The 16,287-nt window shown below is 39.1% G+C and overlaps 1 protein-coding gene across 7 annotated transcripts in view; it reads right to left on the bottom strand.

Annotated features, from left to right (window-relative positions):
• Positions 1-15,911, bottom strand: part of LOC149845802 (GTP-binding protein Era-like protein) — an 83,480-nt gene extending 67,569 nt beyond the window's left edge. For 6 of the 7 annotated variants that reach the window (XM_089996017.1, XM_089996019.1, XM_089996022.1 and 3 more), the window contains exons 1-5: positions 15,435-15,903; positions 15,022-15,167; positions 14,385-14,525; positions 14,155-14,268; positions 13,854-13,979 (exon numbers count right to left, since the gene is read on the bottom strand). In XM_089996017.1, coding sequence (XP_089852143.1) covers positions 13,854-13,979; positions 14,155-14,268; positions 14,385-14,525; positions 15,022-15,167; positions 15,435-15,789 — 882 coding nt within the window. In that variant the 5' untranslated portion in view covers positions 15,790-15,903. Of the gene's footprint in view, positions 1-13,853; positions 13,980-14,154; positions 14,269-14,384; positions 14,526-15,021; positions 15,168-15,434 lie in introns of all 7 variants that reach the window. The other variant, XM_089996021.1, reaches the window with a different exon arrangement.
• Positions 15,912-16,287: the final 376 nt, after the last annotated feature.

The raw sequence follows: 16,287 nt of genomic DNA, 5'->3' as shown, positions 1-16,287 counted from the left end.
CTGGGGCCATCGGCTGCCATTGGAGGCCACAACGAGCATCCCTGTCACGGTAGCAGTGAAGGGTGACTTCAGTCGGCTCTGTACTCGCGTCTCCAGCCTCCAATCGCCGGAACATGTAGGATTTCTGTACCTTTCTTGTTTGGTGTTGATTGTATCTTGTGTGTGTTGTGGGTCGGTCAAGAAAGCACACCTATTGCATGCTCAGTCATTCTTGTTAGGGTTCTTGGCTGCCAGGAAGCAAAAGACAGTAGATGATTTGGGGGTTTCATATTCTAGAGTATGATAAACCTAGATTTGGAGAAAGGGCTCGATTCTTGGTGTTGGGAGACCAGAATCGGGGTTTTTTGTTGTGATGACAGCGATTTTGGGGGTTTTCTTGCTAAACCCTAACCCGGCTATACCTAATCCCATCAATGTGGGGTTTTTGTTGTAGTATCAGGTAAAACTTGATGAGGGGTGCTGATTCTTGTTTAGTTTTTTTTTGGTGCGGTCAATGAAAAAAAATATATTGTTTTCGATTGACAAGAAATACCTAGAAATATTGTTATGATCTGTAATATCCCCCTGATTTGCTTTCTTGTGCTATTTGGGTGCGTTGGAGTCTGTTTCATTGAGTTAAACTTAACATGCTCCTGTTAATCGATCTTTTGAGTCTGCTTCCTTTAATATTACATAACATGGTTTATGTAACTCTTGTTATACTAATTTGAGTATGTTTAATTCGGTAGAACTTAACAAGTTCAGATTAATCCCTATTAACCGATTGGTATCTGTTTTATTTAGTGAAACATAACAGGTTTATGTAAATTCTTGATTCACTGCATGTCTAATTCATTTAGTAAAACATACCATGAATTTTTGTTAGCTGAATGGAATATGGTTCTTTCTTTGTTTTCCTACGTAACACAGCATGTTGTAGGATACTTACTTAGTCTGTAAAGTATAGTAAGTGGCTGAACCGATTGTTATTGCACAAGCTGTATACTAGCTGAACTGAAATGTTAAAGAATAGTTAGTTCATATGGCTGAACGAAGTCTAGTTGGCTTTATTGTTTTTCTTGCGTAACTCAGCATGATATATGGTACTTAATTATTCGGTAAAATGTTGTGCAATGACTGAGTGATCCATGTTTTGTTTTAAGAATTACAGTATGTTAGTTAATGATACCTAGTCGTCACTTCTCTTGTGCACTGAATTTCTTGTGTTTGTATAACTGAAATAGGCTGAATGGGTTTACAATTTTTGTTAATTTCGGCCTAGATTCCACATAAAACCGTAAGTTCTATTACATTCCAATTTCTATTTTAGATCAGGAGTTGTACATCAGTGAAGTCAGTGGAATCATAAACAAATGATCGAACATATGCATTAACTGTTTTTTTTTTATCAAAAAATGTGTGATTTGAATTGCTTGTATGCAACATGTTAATTGCATTCGAGAAATGAGGTTGTTATATTGGTTTCAATGATATGATGATGGTGCACTTAGTGACATATGGATATGTGTATTGCCTAAAGGGGCAATATGAATGGGTTACCCAATGCGGGTACTTGTGCTATTGACTTGGGTGCTATGTTAATAAGAGTGATGAAAACTTAATTGTAATTATTGTGTGCTTGACTGGTTTAAAAGCACCGGGGCACTCTGAGTGGGATTAAGAAATCGATGTGGAAAAAGGATATGGATGGTTTATATACCTTGGTAAAGTGACTAAGGTTGGGATCTACTGCTATGGTAGTAGGAGGAAGTTGGGGAAATGCCCTGAACTTCGAAACAATAATTAAACAATGTAATCAGCTTTTGAGGCTTACCTTGGAGAGGGTAGGTGGTACAAAACTTCGAGGACTTGTGTTGTGTTTCGAGCGTGAAGATGCTCGTTGATCCCCGTTCTCGGAGTTAGGGACCAAGACTACCTATGTGTCCTATGTGGTAATTCCATGTCTTCTACAGAAGTTAGGGATGCATCCGGTTTTGAGTTGAGCCCTTGGGAGATTCTCTCGGCTATTAGTCGCTTTCTTGGGGATTCAGTCTCAGTTAGAATATTCGGGTTAATAAAACACTCTTGAATAATATATCCCTGAACGTTCTCTTCTGAGATGGTCACCTATGCCCGTGTGTACCCATGGGGTAAGATAATTTAAACACAATTTAGAGCAGTTAGGTATCACAGTAAGTGAAAATACTGGAGATATTGTTTATGTTCTTTAACATGTTTTATATTCTGAGCTTGTGATGATATAAAATTATGAAATGTGTAGATACGAGGTAGTTGAACAAATATCCGAGAGTTGTGCATGTTAATGCTATGATTGTTGCAATACACATCTCACTTATTAATATACACTCTGTTATTATTATGACTGTTGCATACCATACCCCTTTTGCTTATTAATGTTTCAGACTACGTTTTACCTGCTCAGTTATGGTTGTTGTATAACTGTTCACACACTCATGTATATGAATGTTGGCTTCTGTTGCATAAATTGCCTATTTGTTTAGGCATATGTTGAGAATCACTTTTGACACCCACATCACATGCTAGATTCATGACATACCTGCATTAAAAGTTACAGTTTTCCTACTTAGACGTGGTAGTCTAACTCCTATAATTTTTACCATTTTTAGGTAAACGAGTAGACTTATGAGCGGTTGCGGGATGAGGCATTGGATCGAGATTGTTGATTTACTGTTCCAGTGATTCCTTGGGTTTATGGTAGTTTAAATGTTAATATCATAATAAAATGAAATACATGTGTTGAGTTTTCTCTCAAATGTAATGTTCCGAAATGCTTAACCCTATATTGGTTATTTTTTCCGCTGTTATAAAAAAAAATCTACATAAATCTGGGTTAAAATTTTGGGGTGTTACATTTAATCCGATTAGATTGCATGTGCACAAATAATAAACAAATCTGGTCAGATAGTAAGCCCACAAATAGTGACAAAAACTGATATATATATATATATATATTGTATCATCCTTCACAATGACATGCTCAACAGCATGTCACTGTTGCACTAAAGGAAACAACATGTTGTTGCTGCCAACTGTGCACAGCAGCATGATGTTAGCGAGCAGCAACATGTTGTTGCAGAAACATGTACAGCAATGTGTTGTGAACAACATGATATGGTTGCACAAAGGTGCAGCACTGCTGCCCATAACAGCTCGGTAAAAATGAACTACAAGCAGCCAATAACAGTATAACATGACAAAAAAATGCAGGTTTGCTAACAATTAACCAAACATAAGTATGCATCATCCGTCGGCAGCCAACATAATAAAAATATATTCAAGTTTGATGACCAATGTCATAACAACATAAAATTAAAGTTTATGACAGTCAATATAGTAGTGTCAAAACAGATTTTATAAGGTGAATTCAAGCTGATGACAGTGACATATAACTGGAAACAGATCATGTTTGCTAACAGTCCACAGCTAAACAAGGAATCAGATTTTTTTTGTCTACTTTCTCAATATCCAACTGATTCACCTTATTCAAAATTCTGAACAGTCCATACACAGGAAGAGTTCATATGGTCGAATCAGATTTGATTTCCTAAAATTAAATCTAATGACAAACACATATTAGTGACAGTCGTCCAGAAATCAGATTTATTATAATCTGATCAACTCTGATATTTGTCAATGATATGACCAAAAAAATGAGTTTAATAACAGTCCACAGGAGTAATATATCAAATCTGATTATCAGTCAATGATATGACCAAGAAAATGAGTTCAATTACAGTTTGATAAGTTCACAAAAAAAAGGATTTACAGCAGTCAACATGTTGACATCAAACACTGTTTTGATGCTAGTCTGAATGACAGCATCAAGATAGTTATGATGTCAAACAACATACAACAAAATTGTGTATAAATAAGTGATCACATCATATGTTTGATCACTGTTGAGAATAGGTGGTTTTAAGTTTAAGTCTTTTTATATTAGAGGTTTTTTGAAATTTTGTTTTCATAATGGGCTTAGATGTAATTATTCTTTTTAGCCTCTCTCTATTTAACATAGAGAGAAGCCCTAATCCAAGCAAACGAGTTTTCTATTGTGCAGCCGACTCTCTCTCTCTCTCTCTCTCTCTCTCTCCACAGGTGGTTGTGCATCGATCTTCCTTCTACATGGTATCAGAGCCCTCGATCTCGGGAGCGTGATCACGAGAGGACTGATCTTCACCAACGAGAAAAAAAAACACGACTTCTTGAAATCAGGTTTGTTGTTGTTTGTTGTGGAAGATCTGATAACAGATCTGGGATGTTACCCAGATCTGTCGTCAGATCTAAGGAGCAGATGTGGAGCCGTAACCCTTGAGCTCCTCAGTTTGGAGTTTTTTTTCGTGATCTCCTGTCGTGATTTCCTGGATTTCCTGCCGTGATTTTTTGTTGCCGAGTTCTGTTCCTGTCGTGACGTAATTTTTGTTTGTTGCCGAGTTGTGTTCCTGCTGTTTGAGAGCAACAGAAATTTTTTGTGTTGTTGAGTGTCTGCCGTGATTTCATTTCCTGTGTTGTTGCGTGCCTGCCGTGATTTCCTGCTGTTTGGGAGCAGCTGAAATTTTATTTCCTGTGTTGATTGCGTGTGATCAAGATTTATTTAATGTGTTGTTGCGTGTGATCGAGATATGATTGATCTGTTTAACTGTGCCCTGAAGACTTATTGGCTGTCGTGCCTTATATGTTTGGAGAACAACAGTTGTCGTGATTATTTTTTCTGTGAATGCATATTATCGTTGGTGGTGGTGTGTTTGGGCGCAGCAATGGTCGTGATTCCTGGACTTTAGTTGGTTGGTTTATTTCAGAATATGGATTTCAGCAGTCGTGATTCCCTGCTGTGTCGAGTTTTTTTTTCGTGCTGTGAAAAAAGCATGTTAGTTTAAGTTATCCTTCTGTCGTGAAAACAGCAGGAGTGATTCCCTGCTGTGTTGGAAAATTTCCCTGTTTGTGGGCTGCTGTTTTTTTTTTTCGTGGAAACAGCAGGTTTGATTCCCTGCTGTATTGGAAAATTCTACTTGACCACTTGTTGTTCAAGTGAGGTAATATGATTTTTTTTTGAATTACATCTTCAGTATGGCTGAAACTTCAAAATGTGATTCCAAAATGGAACATATTGGGGAGTATAAGGCTTTTGCCAACCCCTTCTCGTACGGCTCTTCCGTAAGGTTGAATGAAACCAACTATGCCAGGTGGTCCAGAACTTTTATGATGTCAGTATCTGGACATCTTCGAAAACATATTCTGTTGGAAGACGAACTCACTGAAAAATTGGGAAAATATGTTACTTGGGATGAAGATAATGACATAGTTATGTCATGGATCATGAATAGTGTCGAACTCCATATTGCAGATGGTTTAATTTACTAGAATACAACCAAACAGATGTGGGACAATCTTCGAGATACGTACTCACAAGAGACTAATGTGAGTCGTATCCTGCAAGTCGAACAACATATATACAATTTACAGCAGGGAGATCAGACCTTGGCCCAATATTATGCCTCTGTCAAAGCTGTGTTTGAAAGACTTAATGCTCACAGGCCTCTTTGTTGCTCGAAGCAAAAGGATCATCAAAAACAAACCATGGTTGCTCGCTTTATTACAGGTCTCTCTTCAGAATTTTTTGTTGCAAAAGTTCAAATGTTGACTGGATCAGATGTTTCTACTCTTGCTGATGTATATAATCGTCTGAGTAGACTTGCGATCTCTCTTCCACAATCTCAGCCTGTGACTCAATCGTCTGCTCTTGTTGTCTCATCTGGTTATGGGCGTGGAAATATTCAGAATATTAGAGGACGAGGTCGTGGACGTGGTATGGGAGACAGAGGAAAGCTTCAATGTACATTCTGTGGAAAATCTGGACATTTAGAAGATCGTTGTTGGGATAAGCATGGTCGGCCAACCTCTTCTTCATCAAAGTAATATGCTCCTAAAGCAAATGTTACTACTATCGAGGCAACAAATGTACAGGAGAATATCTCTGTAAGTGACTGTAGTATCACCCTCAATCGTGCTGAATATGATGAGTTGATAGCTCTTCGTCCTTTGAGTTCCACCCCTCCTGTAGCTGGTGTTGCCTATTCAACCGGAAATCATCTTCATCCGACTGACAGTAAGTGGATTATTGACTCTGGTGCATCCAGACATTTGTGTGGAAATTCACTTGTTTTCTCAGATATAAAGGATATTAATGCTCATCGAGGAGTCTCATTAGCCGATGGGAGTTCCTCCCCGGTTGTTGGTCAGGGAAATATTTCTATATCCTCCTCATTACAGTTGCAAAATGTTCTTCATGCTCCAAACTTTCCTCAAAATTTACTCTTTGTTAGTTGCCTTATAAGAGAACAAAATTGTAGAGTAATATTTGATATGATGGGTTGTCATTTTCAGGATTTGCTGACGGGGAAGAAGATTGGTAGAGGCTATGAAGAAAATGGAGTTTACTACCTACATCATCCAATGGGTAATGTTCATGCTGCAGTGGAACACCCATTCAGTCCTGTTTAGTGGCATCGTCGTCTTGGTCATCCTTTATTGTCAAAGTTTCGTTCGATCTTTCCTCAAATTCCTTCCACCACATCATTTCAGTGTGAAGCATGTCAGTTGGGAAAGCATCATCAAAGTTCGTTCCCTTCGAGTCAGAGTCAGTCTAGTAATAAAGTTTTTGAACTTCTTCATGCAGATGTAGGGGGTCCTAGTAAGATTCCTACTAGGACTCAGTGTCGTTACTATCTTGTTATTGTTGATGATTTTTCTAAGTTGTCATGGGTGTTTTTAATAAAAGAACGATCTGAAGTTCCAAGTATTATCAAATCCTTAATTCTTGAAATAAAAACTCAGTTTGAATCATGGTTGCCAGTTGAGGAAGCGGGAAGCGATACGGGAAGCGGGAGCGGGAAGCGAGGCACTTTCAAAATTTTAGGAAGCGGGGAAGCGTGGGACCACTTAGGAGCGATTCGGGAAGTGTCTCGAAAGCGACCTAGGAAGCGTCTCGGAAGCGACATAGGAAGCGTCTCGGAAGCGAGGGGGAAGCGAAAAAAACAAAAACAAAAAATAAAAAATACAAAAAAATTGAAAAAAACAGGGGAAGCGTGGGGGAAGCGAGGGGGAAGCGTGGGGGAAGCGAGGGGGAAGCGCGCTTCCCATTAAAGGGAAGCGCGTCCCCCATTGAAGGGAAACGCGTCCCCCATTAAAGGGAAGCGCGCTTCCCAAAAAAGGGAGACGCTTCCCCCCACGCTTCGGAAGCGCGACGTTCCGCGCTTCCGAAGCGCGCTTCCCCTTTTAGCTAGGCGCTTCCGGTAACCCTGGTTTGAATCTATTGTCAAAATTGTTCGCAATGATAATGCTCTCGAGTTTAAATCAAAAGGTCTGTTACAATTTTACCAAGATCATGGCATCCAACCCCAAACTTCCTGTGCCTATTCATCTCAACAAAATGGAGTGGCTGAGCGAAAACATCGGCACCTGTTTGATGTTGTGAGGACCATTATGATTCAATTCAATGTTCCTGCGTTATACTGGGGTGATGCGATTACCACTGCTTGCTATCTGATCAACCGCATGCCTTCGTCTTCTGTGGGTAATCAAATTCCATTACATATCCTAAAACCTAATGCCCCACTCTTTTCTTTCTCACTAAAAATATTTGGATGTGTTTGTTTTGTACACAAACTTGGCTCTGACCGTGATAAATTAGCTGCTCAAGCTACAAAATGCATATTTATAAGTTATCCCAAAAATCAAAAGGGATATTGATGTTATGATCCTATTTCTCGCCGAGAGTATGATAGTGCGGATGTATCTTTCTTGGAATCCACTCCATATTACTCCAGTACCGGTTCCCCGCTGCAGGTTGATCCAGCTGAGTCTTTTCCATTACCTATACCTCCTTTTCCTTTGGAATTTGTGCCCTCATTACCGAACCAAACTTCATCCTCTTCCAGATTTAATAATCCTCCATTGGTATATGTGCGTAGAGCTCCACCTCCGCAAGAGCCTTTATCTTCTTCTTCTCCTGAGGTAAGTTCTACTGACAATAGTGATTTTCATGATGATGATAACAGGCCTATTGCTCTACGAAAGGGGACACAACAATGTACCTTATATCCCATATCTCATTTTGTCTCCGATGCCAAAATTGGAAATCAGATGAAGTCTTTTATTTCAACCTTATCTGCTGAAACTATTCCTCTGAACTATCAACAGGCAGAGCTTGATAATCGTTGGAAGCTGGTTATGCAAGAAGAAATGGATGCTTTAGTATCTCAGCATACATGGGATCTAGTTGATTCCCCAGCAGATGCTGACATTGTTGGATGTAAATGGGTATATACAATAAAGTACAAATCTGATGGTTCTATTGAAAGGTACAAGGCCAGATTAGTAGCGAAAGGGTATACTCAGACATATGGTATTACTTCTTTGAAACCTTTTCTCTTGTTGTACGGATGGGTACCATTCGTCATGTTCTCTCAGTAGTTGTTCAGCATGGTTGGAGTTTGTGCCAATTAGATGTGAAAAATGCATTTCTATATGGGGATCTATCTGAGACCGTTTACATGCAACAACCTCCAGGTTTCAAGGTTGAGGGGGAGTGTCAGAAAGTGTGTAGACTGAGAAAGGCAATTTATGGCTTGAAACAGAGTCCTCGTGCATGGTTTCAAAAGCTGTTTGAAGTGATGTCATGCTTTGGCTTTAATAGGTCAGTGGCAGATCATACTCTATTTATCAAGAAAACTAACTCAGGCATAGTTGTTATGGTGGTATATGTGGATGACATCATCCTTACAGGAGACAATGTGAAAGATATTGAAAACACAAAGGCTCATCTTAAAAAACACTTTGTTACAAAAGACCTTGGTTCACTTAGATATTTCCTGGGTATAGAAGTTGCTAGGAGTCGTGAAGGGATGGTTTTGTCTCAACAGAAGTATGTTCTTGACTTATTAAAGAAAACGGGAATGTTGGGAGCTAAACCAGCAAATATTCTCATGGACCATAAAGTTCAGTTGTTTGAAGAAGGGTCAAAACCAGTTGATAGCAAAAGCTATCACTTCCTAGTAGGGAAGCTATTATATGTAACTGTGACCAGGCCGGATATTGCTTTAGCAGTAAGCAAAGTTAGCCAGTTTATGGACAAACCAACTGAGGTACACTGGAATGCAGCCATAATGATTCTCAGATATCTAAAATCTTCTCCTAGAAAGGGGTTATTGTTCAGGAAAGGTGGAACTCTGGAGATAGTAGCCTATTCTGATGCTTACTATGTTGGATCTGTAGTAGATAGAAAATCTACCACAGGATTCTGTGTGTTTTTGGGAGACAACTTGATTTCATGGAGAAGTAAGAAACAAAATGTGGGTCGAGTGCAGAATCAGAATATCGGGCTATGGCCCAAACAGCTGCTGAATTGATTGGGTTCGCACTGTTCTTCATGATCTTCAGGTGAAGGTTTCCTCTCCTATGACCATGATGTGCGATAACAAAGCGGCAACATATATAGCGAACAATCCTGTCTTTCATGAGAGAACAAAGCACATTGAGGTTGATTGCCACTATGTAAGAGATATGGTTCAAGTTGGTCATATCACTACCAAATATCTAAAGTCGGAAGACCAAGTTGCAGATATGTTTACAAAGCCTCTTGCTAGGCCAAATTTCTCAAAATGTTGTGACAAGCTGAGCATGATTGATATCTATGCTCCAGCTTGAGGGGGAGTGTTGAGAATAGGTGGTTTTAAGTTTAAGTCTTTTTATATTAGAGGTTTTTTGAAATTTTGTTTTCATAATGGGCTTAGATGTAATTATTCTTTTTAGCCTTTCTCTATTTAACATATAAAGAAGCCCTAATCCAAGTGAACGAGTTTTCTATTGTGCAGCCGACTCTCTCTCTCTCTCTCTCTCTCTCTCTCTCTCTCTCTCTCTCTCTCTCTCTCTCTACACAGGTGGTTGTGCATCGATCTTCCTTCTACAATCACAACCAACCAAAACAGTCTTGAACAAAAGAAATCAGCAGGGCAAATATATATATTCAACAAGGGAACAACTACATGCAGAAATAAACAGCAAGTTCACATGTCTATATTCTCTTTGAATACGAGAAATAAGAACAAGTCTATGCCAAAATCGGCAAGGCCAAAATATATATATATATATACACATATTCAGCATAAAAAAATGATTAGATGCAGGAATCGACAGCATATATGTAAACCCAAGAATACTTAATGTTAAACTCATGTTTAAACATAAAAATCATTGGTATGGTTACATCAACCAGGGATATACAAAATCATGATTCAAAATATAAGTTTAAACATGATTTTAGAAATCAGATTTTATTTTTCTCTTGAATTTTTATATGAATTAGATTTAAACCCGTTTCTCCCTGTTTGAATCTAGAGAGGAACTCGTACCTTAGTCGAACATAGAAAAGGATCGGAAAAACGACGGAAGTTCGAGGAGAAATCTGAATTTTTTTCTCTTCTTCTTCTTCCTCTCTTCTTTTTTTTTTCTCTCTCTCCCACAAGTTGGGCTCCCTCTATCTCTAGAATCATGATTCTAGAGAGAGGGGGAATCCAACCCCTTTTATATTGTTTCTAGAATTTTTATTTTTCTCATTTTTTTTATAGCTACTTATCTAGAAGGCTTTTCTAGAGGGTGATGTCTCCTCTAGAGAACTCTCTTTCATAGAGATACTCTTAACCACTCTCCTTTATTATCCTCTTATATATATATTTTATTTATCTTTTTATTAAAGGGTAATCTAGAGGGTGACATATCCCCTCTAGAGGACCCATTTAGGTAGAGTTCTATTTCACGTAGAACTCCACCTTAGCTATTAAATAAATTCAAATTTTATTTAATTATTTAATTCTATTAATTATTTAATTATTAATTATTAAATAATTTATTCTAAGAATATTCCAGATGGTGTTGCCCCCCTCTGGAAGTCCTCCCGTTGTAGGATTCTACTCAATTTAACTTTTAATTTGATTTTAAAGTTTTAAATTGGTCATATTTGGATTCTAGATTCATATTTGGATTTTGAATCCATATTCGGATCCAAATTTTATATCCAAAATCCATATGGATCCAACTTGAACCAAATCCTAGTTAATATGGGTCCTGAACTGGGTCCATATCCATATCAACTTCGATAAAACAGATCGGATACAGTCTGATCTAATCCAGAAAAACGTAAAAATAGAAGCAAGTCATTTTTGAAAAATGTGATTTTCGTATCAGCCGTAACCCAATTTCAGAAAAAAGAAGTACCAACGTTCTCAAAATTATGAGATGCATCTAACAGTATACTTACCTGATTTTCGCTTCCGAATTTCACCTTAATTTCACTCAATTTTCACTTAATTTTAAAGGTTAGAAACAAAAAAAATTACAAATATTAATCGTCTCATTTTGGTCTTGTCAGTGGGCCCTCGGCCACGCCCAGACCTAGCTGACATCACCTTTATTTAAAGGCATTTTTCATGATTTTTATCAATTTCATAAAATACTTGGTCAAAATTTCATAGCTTTTGAATTTAAAAACCATGGAAAAACACACAATATTACATCCCTACCCCTTAAAATAATTTCGTCCGTGAAATTAAAATGTACCGAACAAATGTGGGTAGTGGTCACGCATATCAACATCGGGCTCCTAGGTGCACTCATCCAGTCCGTGATGTTGCCAACGCACCTTCACGAACGGGATCATCCTACTACGCAGTGTCCTCTCCTAGTGATCCACAATCTCCACCGGTCTCTCCTATGTCGCCAAGTCAGGTTGTACCTCGACCGCCTCATAGTGGATCATGTGTGAGGGGTCAGGCACATACTTCCTCAACATCGAGATGTGAAAGACATGAATCTGAAAAAATTGAGGAAGCGTCACACACTAAGCTGACTCGCCAACACGCTCAAGAATCTCAAAATGTACAACAAATCGAGAGTTCAACTTCCCCTTTTTTCAAACTGGAACACACTCTTCATAAGCGAGATCTGAATAAACACGTGATCGACCATAGCAAACCTTAGCTCCCTACATCGTTGATCGGTGTATCGTACAGGCCCATACCATTACTGGCATGGTAGTTGTTGTTGTATGAAAACTCTGCAAGCTTCACATGTCTATCCCACTCGCTTGCCCAATCCAATGGGCACACTCTAAGTATATTCTCAAGCGTTTGTATTGTGCGCTTTGTCTGGCCGTCAATCTGTGGATGAAACATCGTGCTGAACTTCAACGTGGTATCAAAGGCCTTCTACAACTAATGCTAGAAATGAGACGTGAAGCGAAGGTCTCGGTTTGACACAATCAAAGGTGACACCCTGTGAAGTTGGACAATCTCATCCACATAAGGATCCGCTAAGCTCTCCAGACTCTGACTGACCCTGATCGGTAGAAAATGGGCACTCTTCGTCAACCGGTCAGCAACCACTCAGATGGCATCGTACTGACGATGGGTCCTCGGCAAACCCACGATGAAATTCATCGAAATGTCGTCTCACTTCCACTTGGGAATGTCTAACGGCTGAAGAAGTCCACCAGGTCTCTGATGCTCGATCTTCACCTACTGGCAGGTGAGACACCGAGACAAAAACTCTGCAATGTCCCGCTTCATCCCGTTGCACCAATAAGTCCATTGGAGATCCTTGAACATTTTGGTAAAACCAGGGTGAACAGAATACCTAGACATGTGGGCATCACTCATCAGCTCCTCCTGCAGTGCCTTCGGAACCCACCATCTGTATCCAAACATGATAGTCTCATTCTCCTCACAGCGAAAGTGTGCATCAGGCTTCTGGGCACTCATGCACAACCTCTCAAAGTTCGGATCGATCGACTGAAGCTCCTCGATACGGTCTATGATCTCAGGTCACGCCTGCATCTCCGCACAAATGATGTGTTTGAAATCATCTGCAAACGGTTGCCACCGAACAAACTCCTCAATCAAGTCTCAATTGCGACCAATCAAGTTGGTTGCCGTGACTGATGTTATTCTACTCACCACGTCTGTCATTACATTTGCCTTACCAAGGTGGTAAGCGATGATGAACTCGTAGTCCTTGAGGAACTTCAACCACCTGCGTTGCCTCAAATTCAAATCACGCTGCGTGAAAATGTACTTGAGGCTCTTGTGATTAGAAAGGACCTCAAACTGTTCCCCATACAATTAGTGACGTTAGATCTTCAGTGCAAAAACAATAGTCGCTAACTCAAAGTCATGTATGGGGTAGTTCTTCTCATGCACCTTCAGCTGCCGAAAAGCGTACGCGATGACCTTCCCGTTCTGCATCAAAACACAGCCCAGTCTAGTACCCGAAGCATCGCTAATTGTATATTTGTGATATGAACTGAATTGAAAAGAAACCCAAATCTCAACCTGATTGTTGTTTGCTTCTTATAGGTACTTTTCCCTTTGAAGTACAATCTCATTTCATATTAACCACTTTTAACAATGAGAAAGTAGTCATAATACCAGACAAAGAGCCTATGAGCAAGTAATATGACTCAAAAGGAGTCCTTAAATAATGGAGTGCCTATGCATATAGGCAGCCCAACGTGACAAGCATCTTAAATAAACACAAAGAAGTATGATCAACCACGTATAACAAATAAGCATAACAGGTGGTCACTTTTTATAAAATATTAGGATTCTCTGTGGAGCTGTATTTTTATAAAAAATTAGGTTTTTCTGTCATAAATTTATTTGAGTACTATATTTCTCATTAAGGAGCAAGATAATGCTAAATAGTTTCAAAGGCGAAATTCTTCTAAATTGTACTCCAAATATAGATTTTATCATGTGTCTTTAGCATAGAAGAAATGTGCATACCTTTGGATAGTAAGCCGGGCCAAGTGGGAGCTTTGATAATATCCAATCCTTCACATCATCTACTCCATGACCATATTTTGCACTCACAGGTATGATATCATCAACATCAGTGAATTTCTCATACCACTGGAAAAAATGTAAGCATTGTTGGTTTATATGGAAAGAAAAGGATAAAAAGATAAAGGAAAAGAGGAACCATCTGAATTATATACTACAATTTATTGCAGTTGACTGTATATTTAAAAGAATGAGATGATCAAAGACAATTTGAAGTTTTGAACATAATTTGCAATGGTAATACCTCAAGCTTCTTTGCAATTTCACCAGGTTTGATCAAATCCTTCTTGTTCAACACCAGAAGGGTTGGCACTTTTCCATGGTCAGATCCTATACCTTCTTCCAATACTTCATCGATCTATCATGAAATGGTGCAATTAGAATGACAGTGCTTGCATTGGTGCAGATGGGTAAGGTCAGGGCATATGCAACCTCAGTGACAAACACTCAATATAGTAGGACCAAAAAGCTTACCTTCTCAGGCATCTTACAGGCGTCAACCACAACCAGCATGCAGTCTGCATTGATTGCAGCACTCCGAACATTTTTCATCATCATAGTGTCCAGCTTGTGCGTTTTCTTTCCAATGACCCCTGGTGTATCATACAGTATCATCTGCAAGTATTTCAAAGTTTCAAATGTCCCTGGTCATAAGACATAATTTATCACTGCAGATAAGAACCATGATTCCAACAGTAGTGATCAATATCGAAATAATATAAGTGGATTAATCAAGTAGCCGAACTGTAAGAAAATCACTAGTGATGCTGCAAGACTTTAGATATTCATAAATTAAGCTACCACTTATTTGCAGGATCACCAGCTTGGTGGAGAAGACCATAACTAAACACCACATGTTTAAGCAATTAGAGGAATAGCACAATCTGAATGTCAACCCTCACAAATTTCTGAGTTCAAAAAAGAGGAAGACTCGACATCAAGAATAAGGAAATACATGAAAGAAAAGGAAGCCTAGATTTGGGAGGTTGAACATATGACGATCCAAATTTCATCAAAATAATAAAAAGCAAAACAAATAAAGGAAAGATGTGAAAACATGAAAAATTAACTGGACACAAGCATGATTGACAGAGTTTAGGAACTAAATAACCTGATAATCAGCGGTTGAGCAAATGCCGAGGATCCGATGGCGTGTTGTTTGAGGCTTATCCGTAACAATTGAGAGCTTCTGACCTATCATTTGGTTTGAAAGCGTGCTCTTCCCCACATTTGGCTTGCCAAGCACGGCAACGTATCCTGCATCAGCATCCCATTGTATCCAGCTTGGTCACTTGGACAAGATGATAAAAGCAAGCGGACTTAAAATGAAAACCATGGTGATTTAATCAAGCAAAGAAACTTTTAAAAGAAAACCAGACAAAGAACAGAGGAATGCAGAGGATTGAGCACACACAAAATTCAAGAAAGCAAACAAACACAGGAATCAGCGGACAAGTTAGTAGGGAAAGAAAACGATTTCCCAAACTGCCATAGAGTCCACAGGAGAGAGAGAGAGAGAGAGACCGCTACGGTGGTTGGGGTTGGGACCGAGGTCGAGCTCTTCGGCTTCGTAGTCATCAAGCAGCGCCAAGTCCCTCCTGGGTTTGTCGTTCAGGGACAAGAAGGGGGAGCCCTCCACGTCCTGCGCGTCGCTACCACCCACCACCTCCCGGCTGCCCACAACGCAATGTCGGAAACTCGATGGACTCGCAGGGAGTAAATACGACGCTGACGGCGAGCGAGCGCGTATCAGTCTCCTAAATGAATTCACATTACTGCCGACAGTGGTGAGGAGGAAGTGATTGGAGCACGCGCACGGGAACAAGTGTGGTGGTGGTTGTGGTGAAGATGGAGCGCAAGTGAGAAGAGTGAGCTCCATTCAGGCAGGTGGAGTCCGCTGTGCCACCGGAACTTTGCTTCGGATATTATAACTATTTTCGGTATATCCTTTGTCAGGCACTTTCCTCTTGCCGCTGTTTTCCCATGGTCCGTTGGTTTCATCTAATTCCTTCTGTTTCTCTAACTAGTGAAACAAACTTCAAATCATTATGAGATATAATCATGCTTTGGAGACGTATCTCAATATCATGCACATGACACACATATTACTTATTTGTGCTTATGTGTTTGAATAATAGGGCACATTTTTACATAATTATGTTAAGGTATTTGTTTTCCTTGAATAATAGGGATTTGACTTGACTCAACCTTCAACTCAAGAAGAAAACAATGATGTAATACCTAAAAAAAATTGACAATTAGTTAAATAAAGATGATTTATTATTTTAAATATAGTTTTTATTTATTTAAATATGCATGTGAATTAGTATTTATATAGTACATTGATTCTAAATGTAATCCTTGGCGAATTGAAATT

The sequence above is a fragment of the Nuphar pumila genome, chromosome 2 (genome assembly GCF_984573655.1).
Source record: "Nuphar pumila chromosome 2, dmNupPumi1.hap1.1, whole genome shotgun sequence".
NCBI classification, from domain to species: Eukaryota; Viridiplantae; Streptophyta; class Magnoliopsida; order Nymphaeales; family Nymphaeaceae; genus Nuphar; species Nuphar pumila.
Note: the sequence above shows the minus strand (reverse complement) of the source record. Positions and strands in the feature narration are given on the sequence as shown.